We start from the raw sequence: 20,398 nt of genomic DNA, 5'->3' as shown, positions 1-20,398 counted from the left end.
ACTGTGCTTGGGGGATGTTTTAAACAAGAACATTACCAAAAAAAAAAAAAGAAGAAGAAGAAGAAGAGCTTCAAAACACAAACATGTAGCAATAAATTTACAGTGAAATGAACATGTTTACAGTATGAGAGCTGAGCAAGAAGGCAGAGCCTTGCCTTGTTTGACCTCAGCTGGGGTGCGCATTGGGCAACTCAAATTTTTCAATGCTCTGCACAGGTCCATGGATGTCTGAAGAAGTGCTGCAAGTTTTGATTGTGGGGTTACAAATAAATTGTAGCAAGTAGGCAAATTCACAGATACAGAATCTGCGAATAATGAGGACCAACGCTTCCAGGAAGTGCAACAGAAACACTATAAAATGGATATTATGAGATAAAATATTTATATATATATAAAATACATATGATATAATAATTATATATATTAGAGAAAGTACTATATACTCTATAATATACTATATTTGTATCTGTATGTATGTGGATTTTATATAATTTTCATTATACTGTATAACTTTGTTTCAATGGACAAAGTAATCATTGCTGATATATTTCAGTTTACTGGCCAGTACAATTACCCATTTATCTTCCAATTCAGTATTTAAATTATTTAAAATAAATATTAAAAGACTACAAAGAACCCCATAGTAAAATAAACAAATGAAGAACCAATCTAAAGAAACCAATTACTTCAAAGCTAACATGTCAAAATGAGAAAACACCCACATATATTTTAGAGTACTAGTCTAGGAAATCTAACATTTAAATAATAGAGGTTCTAGAAAAAATAATAGAGGAAATTATTACATAAAATTTTCAGGAAGATATTTCAAGACCACAGAATATAAGTTTGTAGGATGACAAGGCCCACCAAATGCCCAAAACAAAGTTTGGAAATAGATTTACACTGTGGCATGCCATCCTGAAATAGCAGAACTCAGTGAAAAACAGAGAAAGAAAGAGAGAGAGAGAGAGAGAGAAAGAGAGAAAGAGGGAGAGGGAGGGAGGCAGAAAGAGGAGATGTCACAAAGAGCAGATCAGGAATCAAAATGGTTTTAGCCTTCAGAGAAGAGTAACATCGCCAAATTTCTGAAGGATAATGATTTCCAATCTAGAATTCTATTACCATTTACACTGTCAATCAAATGTGAAGATAGAATAAAGACATTTCCAAACGTGAAAGGTCTCAAAAAATCACCTCTCTCTAGAACTCTTTCTCAGAAATATATTGGAGGACATTACCAAGATGAGTAAGCGTGTCGAGAAAGAGAAAGCCATTGTGTTCAGGCAACAGAACTCCAGTAAACAAGGGCAGGTTGATATAGAAGGGAAACTAATAGGCCAGAATTGGGGAATGGATTAGTGTTGAGGCCATAGAAAACTAAGCAAACAACAAAACAAGAAAATTACTAACTCTAAGGGAAAGAAAACACAGGAAAATAAAAACTGATAAGTCCTGGGCAGAGAAAAACATTGAAATAAGATACGGAAATCAGTGTGATGGAGTCCTTAAGTTTACATCTCTAGCAAGCAGAAATGAGGAAGTTATTAGTCTTTATTTAATATACTTGACCTCTTCGTACATACACTTGTATAAATCTAGGATGTTTTATATCCTCTTAGTCAAGTGCAAGATTATCTGTTCAGACGTGTTGTACAGATTAAAATCTACATTCGGTATTTATTATATGCATCATGGGCAGAGAATAATTTGGTTTCAATGCACAAAGTAATCATGGTCAATATATTCCAGTTTAGCTGCAGGTATCATGACCTATTTATTGTCCACTTCAATATTTAAATTATTTTAAATAAATTTTAGAACTGCAAAGTACCCCAAAGTAAAAAAAACAAATGAAACAATCTAGAGAAAGAAATTGTCTAAAAGTTGAGATGTCAAAATGAGAAAACCATGTCATAGTATCATGCAAGGTTATACTGTATATTTCCCTAGCAAGTAATAATGTCAGGTACAAACACAGACCTTCTATGTTAACAAATAATCAAAACAGGGTCTGGCATCTATTTAAAAAGAGCATGCACTACAGATTCCACTTAATAAAACAGATATGTCAACTACTCAGTTTCAAAGCTGTTAATACATAATAGGGAATGACTTTGTACTTATGGCCTGATATTTATAGTTTTATAAATACATAACAGTCTCTCAGACAGTTCTTCAACTGATAACTTTATGCTGGGCTGTAGTAAATTACTGGTTTAAAGCCCTCTGCAGGTTTTTTAGGAGATGGAATGAAGACATTTTCTTTTGCCAGGACATGAGACTTGCAGAAAGAGAGCAGTTTCTTCTGAAATTTTAAGGTAGTGCTGGGGTGGGGGATAAAAAGGAGAAAATAAAAGCCAGAATGGGAGAATCAGGCTGAATTCCTTCCCATCTGAGTCTTCTTTTCCCTTCACCCTTTCCAGCCGTATTCCTTTTGGGCTTTGCTAACTGCTTGCTTGACTATTCAATACACAGACCACCAATAACCTAGGTTCTATTTGAGGGTATTTTACTTCTTAATGATTTATACTATACCTAAGATGGGGTATTAGACCATAGGTTACCACAGTGCTAGTTTAGAGACAGAATACTTGAGGAGCAGAGTAGGATAAATGTTTCTTTTAGGATCAGAATGGAGTCAAGGAGAATTTACTGAACTTTCAGTTGTCAGCCAAATACTGAGAGCACAAGTGCAAACAAATAAGTTGTGTACAGGCTTGGGAAGGGAACAGAAGACAGAGTCTTAGAGTTTAAATAAAATAAAAGGATGTTATCAATGCTTATAGGTTCAGATGTTCAGTTTACTTGATCATATACTATATTTTAAAAGATTTTTACTGTACAGAATAAAACTACTGGTTAAAATTGATATAGTTTTGTTTATTATTAATAAAAATAGGAGATGTATAGCTGGTGATTTATCTTGAATATAGTAAGCCAGACAGATAGGAGTCTGCATTTGTATCAAATTTTACTTGAATTTAGATTGTATTTGCATTGAATCTGTGGTGGAAAAAATCTTAGTAGTTGTTTCAAGGAGTGAAGTGGAGACAGGGATTAATTAAGAAAGGCCATGAGGAAACTTTCAGCACTAGGGTGATGGGAATCTTGTATATTTTGATATGGTTCAGGGTTAGACATGCATATGCTTTTGCCAAAATCCAGCGAATGTACATTTAAAATTTATGCCTTTCAAAATATGTACATTTTATTTCATTTTAAAAAGTGCAAACAAATTTTGAACTCAATGTAATGAATCAATGTTGAAGTATTTAGAGGGAAGTGTACCGATATGTGCTAATTACTATGTTTTCATATTCTCTGGGCTTTAAGTAATGCCACATGAAATGGTCTCATGCATTTATTGTTACATAAAAGTACTGTAAGTTAAAAAAGAGGGAAAATAAATTAAAAAAAAAAAAAAACCAGTTCTGCCACTTAGTAACACAAGAACTTTGGGTAAGTAGTTTCGGTAATCTGTGCCTCAGTCTCTCCTTGTATAAAGTGAAGATAATGCTATGTGCTTCAAAGCTTGTTTTTAAAATTCAGTGCCTGGCACAGAGTATGAATTCAATAAATGTAGGTAATGATGATGAAAACAATAAAGACAATAACATCAATGACAGTGAGCAAGCAAGAAAGGAAAAAAAAAAAACCTCTTCCAGAACTCATGCTAGTTAGTAACAGATCTAATGGACCTAATCCCAAAGATTGTGCTCTTAACCACTTTAATATGCTGCCCCACGTATTAAAAAAAATAACTGCATAACATACTTGGACATTTATTCTGAATGATAGTCCCTACTTTTTTGAAGAACATGGACTAACTCAATTGTTATGAAGACTAACATGACACTGATATTCATGGGTTTGCTTCAATTGATGAGTTTTCTGTTTTCACATTTTTATATGAAGAGATTATAGTATTCAGATCACAAGAATCTGCTTAGCTTTATTTTCAATATTGCAAGTGGAAAGAAAATTTCATTTCTGGCCAGTATAGTAACTCACTTTACATTTTTCACCTTGAAAACTACCTCCACTGTCAACTTTTTTAATGAAAACCCTTGTTCTATTCATTATAGAATATTGGGGTGTGGAACTGAACATTTGGGGGGTTATGTTGACCATACTGGGAGACTACTCCAGTACTTTTGATAACTTACAATATGATGGATATATTCCAATAACTTTTGTCATTTCTTTGAAATGGTACTCTCAGTTTACTCAATAAACCTAGGTTTCTTGATAAAGCTGAACCTAATACCTCAAATCCTTGAAACTGGACTTTTAAGCCACAAAGCATCCAGTTCTCTATCTTGAGTACTTTTTTAGTAAATGATGATCCATATTATCCAATATCCCCATTCTGCAGGAGAAAATGGATAGGCCACTCTGTCTGCTGGTACAATAAAGACTTCTATCACAAAGAATAAACAACTAAATGAGCAGCAATAAACTTAATTTGCACATTAGATATGCTTTTCCAAGTTCCGACATTTCAGTTTAAAATAATGCTGAGGCAATGAGGCCTATAATTGAACATCCAAAACTTCTCCAGTGGGGAAACAAAAACAAATGTTGCCTGCAAACAAGATCATTTTTATAGCCTGCTGTTACTCTGCTTTTTAATAATTTTCCAAATGCCAGATCAAATAATTTCCCCTTTTATGTGATTTTCATATACCTCTTAGTGTTTGTATACTGTGTAATGTTATTCTAAGTCCTCCAAAATGAAAACACTTAAACTCTATTTCCTTTTGATTCACTGTTTTTGCCTATGGAACATGTCCTCAAACTACACTGGGCATTTTTCGAGGCTCTGGTAAGGCTGTTGCTAATTGTGCTAGTGGTGTTTGAATGGAAAATTGCCTTATCCTGCTGCATTAGGGAAAAGGAAATTTCTGACATACAGTGCAGATAGCTGCAGAATCCTCTTAATACTGATAAGCCATATCAGCTAAAACCTAAGCTGGAAAATATCTTACTCTTGTAACTATTATCTTTTTACATATTATCGAACAGCAACATTTCTTGCATGACTGAGGCTGATAAGTAAATTCAAAGAGAGATGATTGTTTTATCAGCTTTACTGAAATTTCTCATTTGCTCCTTAACATCCTATTACTGCTAAGGTCATTATATGCTTTTGGTTTGAGAAACAAAATTATATTCTACTCTGTAGCAACAATCAGATGAATATTACAGACAACAAAACACACACACACATACACACACACACACACAATCATCTTAACAACCAGATGGTTGTTACACTCTCAATGGTCAAGAAAATAGTTGAATCAATGGACACTATTACAACCCTTTCCCAGATCAAAGCTTTAAATTTATAGGTTGTAAAATAATAATCCCTTGGCACTGATACTTTCAACATTTCTACCTGAAAGGGAATTAGAGATAGCTGTCTAGTTAGGAGGACATGCTAATAATAGACTCATCTTGGAAATGAATTTGCATGACAATCACACATTTAATACAGATGATATGCTACATATGCATAAAAAAAGTTTCTAAAGATGCTTTTATTCATACTGTATACATATTTAGCATTTATGTCTTCAATTTATTTATTCATATATTTGTATAATTATGTATGTGTGGTTTTATTTATATTGCAGATGGTGGTTCTTCCGATGGCAAAGAAGCAAAATGCCCCAAATCTCCTTAAAATGGGATGTGGATATTTCATGAGAGTTAAAAAAAAATGACTAAAATTTCCTTTCTATTATTTTATATAAATGAGTGGAAAATAAATTAGTAATCATGAATATTGATATCAGCTATATTAACATGTACTCTTTTTGCCTGTATATGCACATCATCCTCAGGGCCTGTGCTGAAAATACCAGAATGGTGAGTTGTCTCCATGGAGTCTCTAATTGTATTTCCATGTTTGCCCTCCTTAGCAGAGTGAGCAGGTCTGTGTCTATTAGAAATATACAACTACACACCCTAAAACTGGGTAAGCGGAAGCATTTCAAAGTTTGTTGTTTTCCTTTGGTGCTGTTTCCGCAAAGTGTTCTAAGAAACAAAGTGTTCTAAGAAATTAAAAACATTCAGATTTTAGAGCAAAGAAGTCAGGATGGAAATTATCCCTGTGAACTAAAGAGTATAAGATAGGAGCCTTTCATTCAATCAACAAATGCTGACTGAATACATGCAGTGTTCTGGTCATGACTCTAGGACTTGTGGTTCACAGTTGAATAAAATAAACAAAGATCCTTGTTCTCATTATGCTTCTGCTCTACAGGAAGGAAAGTCTACACAAGAAACCATAGACATTATAAATAAGTACATTATACAGTTTGTAAGAAGATGAAAATGCTACCAAAGAAGAAAAATCACAAAAGGGAAAGGTGATCAGGAGAGCAGAGTGGAATAACCGTGTTTCAATAGCCCCAGAAAAGAACACTAGAAATCGGCTAAAAATAAATAAAAATAATTTTTGAAAAGCCATCAGGCTTTTTTTTTTTCTTTAACTGAGCAATCTTGATAAATTATTCTCATTTGTAGAGAGAGCAGAGTGTCTTGGGGCTCATGGTATTCTTCACGGAATATCCTAAAACATAGATCTACTTATTTCCATCAGAAGAATTAGGATCCTCTAGAGCAGAAAACATGGCTGTGTTACACATCTGAAATTAGCAATTGCTACCTTGAGAACCAAGCACATTCCATTGCTTCTGAGTTTCTCCATTAATATTTATGCATCTTCTCCCAACAACTGTTAGCAAGCAGTAAGCATCATGTTCCCAAAGATTTAAGGAACATTTTAGGAGGAGAAACTATTAGTTCAGATCAACCTACCCATTAACTTGACTGAATTTTTTTAGCTACTGGAGGTGAAGTGGGGGGTGGGGGGTGGGGGAGGCAGCTGAATCCCCATCATTCCTTTTAGAAGCAAAACCATTGGTCTAGCTCACAGATTACCAGTATTCTTCAGAAACTTTCTTTGGGACAGTCATCTTATCACTGATGACTTCTACCCTTTATATGTCATATTTTGATTCCTCCTGAATTTCTACAGACATGGACCACTTAATTCCAATGCCTTTTTATTCTTCAATATAGTTGAATCTTCTGCTGTAATAAAATGAATGTGTATTACCTATATTTTCTTAATTTGAATGATGTCATGAATTTCTTTCTGTTTTTTTTTTTAAATGGACACATTTACCTTTTCCAGTATATGGACACTGGCAAAAATTTGTCAAAGAAATATCCTACTATGAAATACAGGTATAGCACATATCTTGAAATAATAAGAACCTCTGTCTTAAAAATATGATAAGAATACAATCTTAAGGAAGCACAGTTTTTCAAAATGTACCCCACTGGTTGGATTCTGACACATCAAGTTATATCAGTCACAATTCCTTTGGGCTCTTCAGATGATTGTTGGCATAATGTAATATATTTGAAACAAGTTTGCAGAAATATGCTCCAGTGATATAAGTGGGTGTTTATTTTCCTTAAGATATTTTAAAGGTTAGTTGAAACATAGTAGCTAAGTACTTTTTATGCAATATACATGTTTTTTAATAGAAAAAGATGAGAAAGCACCAATTACTGAATTTAATCACTTGGGCTTTCATTAGCTGCTCAAACTCCTTTATCAAGACAGTCATTTTTATCATCCAGAAGCCAAGGAAATGATAGAGGTGACATCGCTTCCAGTAAACATACTAGTTTTATGTGCTGAGATTCAATAAAATAAAATCACAAAAATGGGGAACAGACACCTCTAATACTAATTATGTCCCTTGGTGATATATGTAGGGACATTTGGATTGATGCTAGTTTAAAGGTCTTAAATATAGAGCATACAGTTTTACCATCCCAAACTGTATGAGCTTATCTGTTTATATGAGAATATGATGACTCATACAGACATTATGTCAACATCTTTTCTCTTTGAAATATACTGCTTATTAAAGTATGTTCAAGAGACTTTGCATTTCACTAGTTAAATACCTAGAATTATATAAACTGGCATGTGTTTAGTAGCTTTACCCACATGTAAAATTTCATAAAAAATCAGCGTTTTTGAGTGAAATTTAACCGAGAACAATATAACAGAGTGTTTTTAACAAACGAGTCCATGGCCCCCCAAACAAAAGTATTTGTAAAATTTCCAATATTTTAGCTGCAGGTTTTAACTCTGCACTGACAGGATTTTCAACTGCCAAAATAACAACATTGACCATGGTATCCTACCGGCAGAGTGTGTTCAAAATTAATGAGTGTGGTAATGCAACTCTTAAATAAACTGCGATGTCAAATATTTCACATATATAATATGATCCAGGTTTGACTCGATGATAGAGGTCATGAAATGCATACCTATTTCCAATATTCATCAAGCACAAATGAAGATAATGAAATACCTTTTACGACCAGGCCTCCAGTGTTCTTCGCAACACCAAACTGATTTGTGGCTATGCACGTATATGATCCAGCATCTGACCTGGTGACATTATGTAACTTGAGGCTGCCATCCTCCAAGAGAAACACTCTGGGGAGAAATATGTAATGAATGGAAATAAGGCTCTTTAATATTGGTAATTTATAACCACTTATTTTCTTTTTAAAACATTCCTAAAATAATGGGTCTATTCTAAGAATATGAATGTATTCCTTTCGGCGTTTGCTTTTATTCTGACAGAGTATTGATAATTATCATGCTATAACTTGCATTTATTGTTTTGGACTCTAATGCACTTTTAAAAAAGCAAATGAGGGAGGAACCTAAGATGGCGACTAGGTGAGACACAGAAAAAAACACCTCTGTGGAAAACACTAGATAAAAAACCAGAAAGGACCCAGAACACCACTTCCAAAGTAGCACCAGCTGGACAAGTTCTGCTAAAGCCACAGGGAATGTGTGTTTGGTGAAACCAGGAGTCTGCATTCTGAAACGAGTGAGTGAGTAGGCTGAATCCCTTGGCCACGCTGAGTTGGGGGGAAACGGTGGATTGGACTTTCAAAAAAAAACAAAAGCAGCCCGGGAACAGCTGCAGATAAGATGGGAGTGCTCTGAACTAACGTCTCGGTGTCTGGGGTGGAGGATACCCCTTCCCACACCCACTGCTGATTGTCTCGGGTCCAGGGAAACAAAGGGGAGACACACAACTTGCAGCAGTCTCCACAGCGGGTGGGGCTGCTCCTGCCCGGAGCCAAGCACATGGCGCAGAGCCGAGCCGAGAAACCCAGCCTCGCAGCTGTTGCCCCAGCGGGCGGGGCTGCTCCTGCCCAGGCCGAGCACATGGCGCAGAGCTGAGCTGGGAGGCCCAGCCTCCCAGCTGTCTCCCCAGTGGGCAGAGCTACTCCTGCCCAGCTGAACACAAACCACAGACCCAAGACAAGAAACCCAGCCTGACAGGGAGTCTTTCCCGCAGCATCGCTCACACGACACAATATCGGCCGTGGACAGTGGCCTTGAATACACCCACAGCTGATTGTCCCAGAGCTGGGAGAGCGGAGCTGTCCGGAAAGGGGGAAAGTAACACATCCCATTCAACCATCTTTGAAGCAGGCTGGAACGCCCCTACACAGCCTGGTGGCCCAGGGCTTCCCTGGAGGCCAGTGCTCACTTGTGACGTGGCACACACCCCCCCCAACAGAGGTCCTAGAAAAGCACAGCAGGGAGGCGGGAACCGCTCGGAAATCCCAGGAAACCTATGCCAATACCAAGGACTTTTGTGTCAGCGGCAGAGAACAGCCTTAAATCTCCGGGAACACCTAGGAGATTTGATTGTTAGACCTGCCCTTCCTCCCTAACCACTCAGGCACACTCCCCTCATTGAGGGCAGACAGCACAGACAACACACCCAAATTAAGTGCACCAACTGGACCCAAAAGAATCAGATCCCCACATACCACAAAGTTGGGGAGAACTGACTTGAGTGGAATAAGTGACTCATGGACGCCATCCGCTGGTTAGTTATAAAAAGTGTATGTCACCAAGCTGCAATTCTAACAAATTAAATTAAATTAAATTAAAATAATTCTAACAAATTAAATTAAAGACTCACAGATGCCATCTGCTGGTTAGTAAGAGAAAGTGTACGTCACCATACTGTGTCTCTGAAAAATTAGATGGATATCCTTTTTTTTGATACAACTTGAAAGAACCCTATCAAACAAAACAAATGCCAAGTGCCCAAAAAACAACAGAAAATCTTAATGCATATGATAAAGCCAGACGATATGGAGAATCCAGCTCCAAACACACAAATGAAGATTTCGGAAGAAACATTATACCTCGCAAAATTAATTAAAGAACTACAATCAAAGAATGAAAACATGGCAAAGGATTTAAAGGACATCAAGAGGACTATGGCCCAGGATATAAGTGCCATAAAGAAGACCCTAGAAAAGCATAAAGAAGACATTGCAAGAGTAAATAAAAAAATAGAAGATCTTAAGGAAATAAAAGAAACTGTTGTCCAAATTAAAAAGACTCTGGATATTCACAATACAAGACTAGAGGAAGCTGAACAACATCTCAATGTCCTAGAAATCCACAGAACAGAAAATGAAAGCACAAAAGAAAGAATGGAGAAAAAAATTGAAAAAATCGCAATGGATCTCAGGGATACGACAGATAAAACGTCCAGACTTAAGACTCATTGGTGTCCCATAAGGGGAAGAGAAGGGTAAAAGTCTAGAAAGAGTATTCAAAGAAATTGTTGGGGAAAACTTCCCAAACCTTCTACACAATATAAACACACAAAGCATAAATGCCCAGCGAACTCCAAATAGAAGAAATCCAAATAAACCCACCCCAAGACATATTCTGATCAGACTGTCAAATACTGAAGAGAAGGAGCAAGTTCTGAAAGCAGCAAGAGAAAAGCAATTCACCACATACAAAGGAAACAATATAAGACTAAGTAGTGACTACTCAGTGGCCACTACGGAGGCGAGAAGGCAGTGGCATGACATATTTAAAATTCTGAGAGAGAAAAATTTCCAGCCAAGAATACTTTATTCAGCAAAACTCTCCTTCAAATTTGAGGGAGAGCTTAAATTTTTCACAGACAAACAAATGCTGAGAGACTTTGCCAATAAAAGACCTGCCCTACTTCAGATTCTAAAGGAAGCCCTACCAACAGAGAGACAAAGAAAGGAGAAAGAGATACAGAGAATTTTAACAGACATGTATAGTACCTTACATCCCAAATCACGAGGACACTTATTTTTCTCTAGTGATCACAGATCTTTCTCCAGAAGGGACCATAAGCTGGGACATAAAACCTAGCCTCAAGAAATTTAAAAAAAAAAAAAAATTGAATATGCTCAAAGAACATTCTCCAAACACAATGGAATACAAATATAAGTCAATAATTTTTGAACTATAATTCCACTGTTTACTTCCTACATGATAAAAAAATACACAAACTCTAACGACAAATCAGTGGTTTTGAACTCAATGTAAAATATGTAATTTTAGACAACTATATAAAGGTGGGGGAATGAAGGAGTATAGGAACATAGTTTATGTGCCCTATTGAAGTGAAGGTGGTATCAAAGAAAAACAAGACTGATAGGGATTTAAGAGGTTAATTTTAAGCCCCACAGTAAACACAAAGAAATTATCAGAGAATATAACCATAGAGATGAAAAGTAGAGTTTGGGTTAAGAGAAATGGAGAAGGGGCAATGGGGAGTTAAGAAAGGAGTGTAGGGTTGCTGTTTGAGGTGAAGGGAAATTTCTAGTAATGGATGGTGGGAAAGAGCATAACATCATTCTAAATGTTATTAATCCCACTAATGGTAAGGCTAGGGAGGGGGTGGAACGGGAAGATTTAGGCTGTATATATGTTTCCACAATTGAAAAAAGAAAACAAAAAAAAAAAGACAGTCTAACTAGACGACAATTGAATGCTAAGGATGAACTTGGATGGGATTGGAGGGTGGAGGACAGGTGGCTCGAAGGGACACAGTTGAGACATAAGGAAAAAGAAATATAGAATGTAAGCATTGTATCATTGTTGAATCTCTTATACTTCTTAGCGGCGCTTAATGGAATTACATAAAGGAATGTTCTTGTTTATGGGAAGTACATATGTGAATTATAGTGTATGTTCAAGGATGTGTGCAGCTAACTCCCATATGCTCAGAAGTCAGAGAAATATATGATGGATGAGAGATAGGGAGGGAGGGAGGGAAAGAAATAGTGATGTGACAGCATGTTAAAGTTGGTGGATTGGGCTATCTGGGGAGGGGGGTCAGTGTATGATGGAATTCTGTGTATGGGGTTAGTATTGTTTTTGCAACTATTCATGTAACTTTGAATTTATTTCAAAATAAAAAAAAATAAAAAAAAGCAAACGAGTGCTTGACTTTACAGTGTTCAATTGCTTGATGAATAAGAAATGCTGTGCAATCTGCAAAGCCAATTCATTAATGAAAATTGAACTTAGCTGTACAGAAACGCAAACAAATTTTCACATTGTCTAGTAGGTGGTTTTTAAACATGGCCTTATTTAGAACTTTCCCATCAAACAACAGGTTTTTAAACATGACAATTTCTTCACAGGGCTAGTCACCTGAAGAAACCATTACATGGTTTCCCAGTCAAAGGACTCATGCATATTATGTGGCCAATCCCATCAAAAAGGGGAAGAGTAGCTTATAAAGAATGAAGGCTTTATGAATTAGACAGAATTAAATGTTCTTAAAATATATGTAGTCATGTAATACACAAAGGAGGGACTTCTTTCTAAGATGTTACTGTCTTTCTAAGATGTTATTGTCTTTCTAAGATGCTTTTTGTCTTTCATAAAAACATCCCTACTATATTTCCTCTTAAATTCCAGAATAGTCCAAAACAGACATCAGAATGCCATTTTATTCAGGGAAAACTCCAAGACTGGTTTCTTGATAAAATCCCATCAAATGTTTTAATAAGAGGAGACAAAAAATTGAAAAATTAAAGCATTTGCCCAATTTTAGGCTTATATATTTTATGTCTTACCAATTTAATTAGCAACCTCTTAAAAACACAGCACCAAAACACTAGTGGGTAGTCAGGATTGTACTGAATTAAGTGATAAATTAATTTTTAATGATAATGTCTTCAAAGGAAAGCTTGCATTTCCATTAGCAAAAACAAAACAGTATTTGTTGCATTGCAAATAGATCTTTATTTCTAATATTTGTATAAAATAAAATATAGACAATGGAATTAATTACCCAATTTGAAACACAGAGAATATCATACAACTATAATTTGTAAGAAACCCGCTTCTGATGTTGGTTTATTATTAATCACGTGTTCCATATAATGTCATCATCTGAGAGGAAGCGAGTATATGTGGGTTTAGAATGTCCCAAGACACATAATAAGATTTATTTTTAAAGTCATTATCTTGGAGTATTCCCTACCAACAGTCATTTAAGATTTTGTTTAAGTTCTGGAATATCTAGTTGACCAGATCCCCACAACAACTGAATCACATTATTGACAGTCATACAAAGATATTCTAGTATGCAGCAAACTTCTAGCCAAATAAATTCTTTAGCCAATTCAATTAGAAGAGAACATCAGGAGAAGGATCTGGATGCATCATTTACCTCTAGCATTTAGAAATAACCAAGAAGTTTCAACATTGAAACATTGCACTATTGCCAAAAATACACTTTCAATTACCAAAAAATATATCTGCTGAGATTTAAAGGTAATCAAACAGATTTCCCAGATACTAATATCAAAGTTTGTGTCATATAATTTTTCACTTACCTTTCAGAAAGAGACAATTCTTAGAAACTGTGGTCTGATATTGCCCTAGGAACACCACACTTATCAGGCTCATAGTAGATATTCAATGATGTTTGTTAAATTGGATTAGATTAAAGTCATGAAAACTGATTATTTCTTTTGAAATGTCCACCAGTCAATCAATGGTTCTCAAGTGTGTACACTCTTTGAGGTACTACAAAAAGTTAAAATCTGCTTAAGACTAACCAGCTAATAAGTGAAAGAAAATTAAGTTATATTTGATTATTGCTAGCACTCTTGTGCTTTCCAGATTTGTCACTTTACCTTACTAGAAGTAAAATAATTCTGCATGTTAATTATGATGTCCAAGAAATTTCTGTTAAATCATCAATAGATGCCCTGAAGATGGTCTGTATCTTTGCTCCTCAAATTGTGGTCTCACCCTAGGCCTATTGAATCAAAATCTGCATTTTACCAAAATACGTGATGATTGGTGTGAACCAAAAAATTTGAGAAGCATTAATCTATGCATTATCAATCAAACTTTAATGTATAATTTTATTGCTATGTAAGGATGCATTTTATTTCATATCAATATGTATACATTTATTTAAGAATAAATAACATTCTAAATGTTTTACAAAAATAATAAAACTAATAATCAAGCTGATTTATCATATAAATACATGATAACATATCCAGGCAACCTAAGATAAAGAAATCCAGAGATTTAACCATAACTAGGGATTTTATGACATAATAAATAGTAAGACCATTTTAATTCCTCATTTAATTTTTTTCTTTTCATTAATAAGATATTAAGAACACAGTAAGAAAACTTAATCTTGTAACAATGTAGATGTAAGCAAACCACCTAATAATATTCCTAATTTTATGCACAATAGTTCAACAAAAATATTAAAGAAAATAGAATTTCCAGCTCTGTCACATACCAACATATGGTTTAGGAAAAAAGAACACCCAACTAAGACCAAAATGTACCAAGCAACTGACATTTTGAAGTAAGGCAGGATACATAGATTAAGAATCAATTGGAACATTTCAATTGATAGTTTTGAAATCATTTATAGAAAAAGATAATGATTGCATTTTTTTGTCCTTTTTGGAGTATTCTAAAGAATACTTTAAAATGGTAAATGAAGGGTTGAAAATGATATATTAATAAAAGACATGAAAATACTCTACTCTACTTTCCTCCCATATAAACTTCTCTGGCACTTAGAAACAAAACAAAGACACAAGTATGGATATGGTTGGTTATCTGTAAAAATGGGAAAAACTTGCTGGTGATAAATTTGGAGACTTGAATGATAACTGGCAAAGAAAATATAGGGAAGAAAGAGGAAACCAAGAAAGTAATTGGCTACATATAAAAATATATATCTGTACATCTATTTTATTAGGATTTAATGTTGAGATTATAGTGTTTGTAGACAATAGATTAAAAGCACATATGTGAAATAATATGTGAGCATCATGGAAAATGGAAAGGCTTCTAAAAATTCAATAGATATTTACATATATGTTTGAAAGTGAGATAATGTTGATTTTTTTCCCCTTAATTATTCAGCAAATATTTACAAAATGAATAATGTGGCCAAGGCAATATGCTGGATGTTACAATAGGGATGTGAGAAATAAACATATCCAATGGACTTTTTCCATGACAATAAAACTCATTGGTCGAAATTTACGGAGAATAGGAACTATCATTTCGAGTTGATCCTGTGCAAGTCTGTTACTAAATGTATAATAAATGTTGATTCACTTGATGCTTTAGACCAACCTCTGAGCTAGCTATTGTTATCATCCCCAACTTACAAGTTGAGAAACTGAGGCATGGAGAGAAGCAGTAACTGACTCAAGGTACTCACTAGGTAGGGTAGGGTCAAAATCCTACCCACATCAGTCTAACTCCTGAGACCAGGAAACACTTACTTTAGCAAATGCTTTTTCTTTTTTTTTTTTTTTTTTTTTTTTTTAATTCAGTTTTATTGAAATATATTCACAAACCATACAGTCATCCATGGTATACAATCAACTGTTCACAGTATGATCATATAGTTATGTGTTCATCACCACAATCTATTTCTGAACATTTTCCTTACATCAGAAAGAATCAGAATAAGAATAAAAAATAAAAGTGAAAAGAGAATACCCAAACCATCCCCCCATCCCACCCTATTTGTCATTTAGTTTTTACTCCCATTTTTCTACTGATTTTTTTTCAATTTTTTAACTTTGTTTATCAAAAAATTAAAAACAAACAGGCAAACAACAACCAAAAAAACCCCACAACATTTCAAACAAAGCAATGGATTAAGGAAAACAAATAACCTAAAATAACTACTTTGCTTCCAATATGTTCCTACCATACCCCAAGAAAATTAATAAACCATGTCCAAACAGAGGAGTAAGAAAAACAAATAATCTAAAATAACTACAAGCAAATGCTTTTTCGATGTCAACTTTCCAAAGCATAAATTACTAATAGCATAGTTGCTAAGAGTTGCATGAATTTGAGCATTATTTAAAGATAGAACATTTTAAAATTTTAGCTGCATAAAAATGACTTTCAGTATTGGAGGTTCTTAATCTGACCTTCAGGAATTCCAGTAACTCCTTGAAATGTGATATATCATTTTTGTGTGTACACACATGCACATTTGCTTAGGATTCTTAGCTTTGGTGAGGATCTTAAAGGTGGGCTTGATATCCCTCAACTTTGAGTTCTGAACATAGATGTCTTAACGTGAGCTAATGACGATGGCGGTGCTAATACTAAGGATTATTTTTCTTCTCTTATGCCACCCTACACAATCATGGTACTATTGGCAGAGTGGGTAAGAACGTGGATTTTGTGTTCACACTTCCTGTGTCTGAATCCGAGTCCCCGCATTTGATATTTGTGTGACCTGGGCTAAGTTACCGAATGGTTCAAGTCTTCAGGTTTCTCATCTGCAACATGGGGAATAATTGTATCTGTGTCAGAGTGGTGAGGATTAAATGACATAAACATCCTAAAGTGCTTAACACTGTGCCTGGCACCTTGTCAGCAGTCAATAAGTAAGTGTTCAGCGAACCAATTTCTCATCCTGCCTAAGAACTCCACAAGGGTAACAACAGGAAAGAAGGAAATATTTTGCCACAGCCCATTCTGAACAGAGAGGCCTCAGACGTATATGCCAAGCTTTTTGAAAAGTGCCTAATGCCAGTAAGACTGTCCCCCATAGTAAGTTTGAAGCTCGTTCCCTGAGTTCACTCAATTTCCTATCTTTGTGTACTTGGCAACATGATCTTTCAGGGCCAAAATGCTTTATTTCTATTTTGGGAATGGTGATAGAGTTGTTATGAGAATTAAATGCTAGCCATTAATTCAATCCTTATTCTTTGCTGACACTAATATTTGGCCACTAATTCAATCCTTATTCTTTGCTGATACTAATATTTGGCCTTTGCTGTGTCACATGAAGTAGCTCTCTGGGCTGCTATTTCTGATTATCATTGTGGTTCTTGCTCAGGCTTGATGTCCTAAAACTCTTGTGTCTGGTTTTAGCACAAAGTTTTGTGGCTTTAATGAACCTATGATTATCAGTCACTGGTCTGTTCTCAGTTTTGGTGTCACCAAATACTGCCACTTGACTTACTGTGTATGCATATGTATTCTTTAACCATTGCACTACAGTGGTTTCACAGTTCACTGATAACACCCTTTCTCTCGAGTCTTTATTCTTGGATATTCATTTAATTGAAATATTAAACCTGTTTATGCAATTGAATAGAATTTATTTCCAAAATTACCAAAGCTTAGTGTGTTGTTTAGATGATGTGATTACAAATCAAGGCATTTTCATTTAAAATGTTCCATGAAAATTAAAATTTAAAGACATTTACATGTGTAGCTCTAGGATGACCATGCAACTTATAGAAAAAAGAATAGTCAGTGTTTGTAATGTACCACACTATTCCTCTAATTGCATTATGGACCCAAAAAGGTAGAAATGCAGAACAATAAACTGTGCCTGACAGTCAAGTGACATTGGTAGATTTTATAGCAGCATTAGAAAGTGGAACATGTATAAAATTGAACCTCCAATGTACTTAAACATTTCAAGGTTAACAGATAAATTGAAGGCAGACTGTACAGAGCATTTGAACATTTAATATTTGAATCTTCTAAATGTCAGGAAAGGTAGGTAGCATAAAGGGAAAATAAAAGTAATAGATGCCATATACATTTGTCTGGTTTCATAACCTTTCTCTTCCACTTGATAGGCTACTGTGAATAAAACAAAGGCAAATTAGAGTACCGTATCAAATTTATTTGCTGGTCTTTTTTACCTAGAACACGTATGTCAAAGTTTTGTGTCGCTCTAAGGAAGCACTAAAGGGAAATATTTTACCCTTATATTCCTACGTTGCCTGCTGTGACACTTGTTCACTATAAATTTTATAACTATAATAGAGATTAACACTCACATCTATTTTATCACTACAAAGTAAATCTAAAACACATTTAATCCTTAACTCCATAAAAAAAACAGATCTAAATATGTAGATTCCAACGTGTGAATAGGAAATGAGAAAATTCAAATTTTTTATTCGATATCAACCATAGTCTATCACAAATTCTGAGGACATAAAGATTAGCAATAGTTAAATTTCTTAAACTAAGAGAAACTAGGGCATTGGGCAATTATAATTTCTTTTTGCTGAAACTAGAGCAATACTGCTATTTTTACAGTTAGATTATTAACTGGAGTATTGCTTCCAGTTCTGTCGAAAGATAATACTGTAGACCATGAAATTTTAATTGACTGTGTAATTTTACTGATATCTGGAAAATGTAAAATAGATTGGATAAAAATGAGTTGGATAAGAAGAAGAAAAGTGTGTATACATTTTGACTCTTCACAATTTAGGTTTTAAGTAAAATGTCCCACTGGAATCCAGTTTAGATCAGATACTGATATTACATTTTAATGATTTTTGTAACTGATCATCATATTTAAGGTGTATCTATGCTAATCTCGCTGTCCTCTACTAAGCTTTCTTTTAAAATTCTTTATTTTAATAGCTACAAAAAATGATTGAACTGCTCACAAACAAGTAAATATCAAAGCTTGCTCATTTAAATCAAAGTAAAGGTTTAGGTCAATAACTTTAAATGACGCTAATGGCGATTATACACAGAAAATAACTCATGCCTCTGGCAAGGCCAAATTTAAATATTTAATCAACAAATTAATGAAAACCTAATACATTATGCCGTATTAGATCACCAGAATAGTAAAAATGAGAAAAATCGAAAGACATAAAGACGAAGTACAATCTCAAGAAAGAGAGAAATGACTGAATGAGCCACAGGAGGTAAGTCCAGTGTCTCTGTACTAAATAATGTTGATTATTTTCGGCAATGCAGAATACACTTCTAATCTTTAATCAGTGCTAAATAAGGGGAAATATGTGCCAGAAAACTGTGGGAAATTTATGGAAGAAATTTTTAAATATTTTACTCATCTCTTTTATTTTACCTTTCATCTGGGATAGAATGCAAATGTTCTTTTCAGGAAAGAGTTGCGTAAGTCCTAAAGGGACTTTCATAATTTGAAAGTCTTTCTTAGAGTAAACACTCCTTCACAGAACTTTGCAAACAAAAGCCTAGAACAGTTTCCTGAGTATGCCCACAGTCTTAGTTCTTCATTTCACTTAACTGAACACCATCCATCCTCCTAAGGCTGGTTTGATTCCCACTGTTTCAGAAAAACCTTACACATCTCCCCAGTTTTCTTGGTGGCTTTTGCTGTCAGAATGTCCAGATAATGCAACCCTACCAGCAGAGGGGCAGCCAAGCAGATAAATTCCTTCTTCCTTCTTTCCACAGGCCATTCAAAAGCAGTTTCTCAGTACCACAGTTGTGTTTCTCCACGGCTTGACATGAGGCAGCTGTGCTTGAAGTGAAACACAGCAGGAAGATAGCACCTTGCATTGTTTCCTCTCTTTACCGGCCTCACTCTTGCTGCACCAAGACTGGACCTCCCAGAGAAGTGGTACTTAATTTTGTTTCCCAGGGAACTCAGGATAAGATTTGCACCTTTCTTTTATCATCCCCACCACAAGCCTAGCCCACTCCCACAGTCCACAATACTCTCCCTTTCCCCTCTGAAATATTAGAGATTTGTTTTCCACAGTGGTCAACTGAGATGCAAAGAGTTAAATTACTTCTTTTTTCAAATGCAGTTTTATTGAGATATATTCACACATCATATAATCCATCAAAAGTATACAATCAATGGCTCGCAGTATCATCATATAGTTGTGCTTTCATTGCCACAATCAATTTTAGAACATTTTCATTACTCCAAAATAAAGAAAAAAAATAAAAATAAGGATAAAAAAGAACACCCAAAATATTCCGTACCCTGATCCCCCCTATTATTTATATATTTTTTGTCTTTATTTTATTTCTCATCTGCCCATACACTGAATAAAGGGAGTGTCAGTCACAAGGTTTTCACAATTGTAAGGTCACACAATAAAAGCTATGTAGTTACACAATCATCATCAAGAATCAAGTATACTGGATTACAGTTCAACAGATTCAGGTATTTCCTTCTAGCTACTGCAATAC

At 34.9% G+C, this 20,398-nt stretch overlaps 1 protein-coding gene across 1 annotated transcript in view; it reads right to left on the bottom strand.

The window, feature by feature from the left end:
- The window catches only part of LOC119507338 (contactin-6-like), a 572,510-nt gene that overhangs the window by 46,566 nt on the left and 505,546 nt on the right, over positions 1-20,398 (bottom strand). Inside the window, 1 exon segment of the mRNA XM_037800513.1 lies at positions 8,409-8,536. Within this exon segment, the coding sequence (XP_037656441.1) occupies positions 8,409-8,536 (128 nt within the window).

The sequence above is a fragment of the Choloepus didactylus genome, chromosome 1 (assembly GCF_015220235.1).
Source record: "Choloepus didactylus isolate mChoDid1 chromosome 1, mChoDid1.pri, whole genome shotgun sequence".
Classification (NCBI taxonomy): domain Eukaryota; kingdom Metazoa; phylum Chordata; class Mammalia; order Pilosa; family Megalonychidae; genus Choloepus; species Choloepus didactylus.
This window is presented reverse-complemented; position numbering and strand designations above follow the sequence as displayed.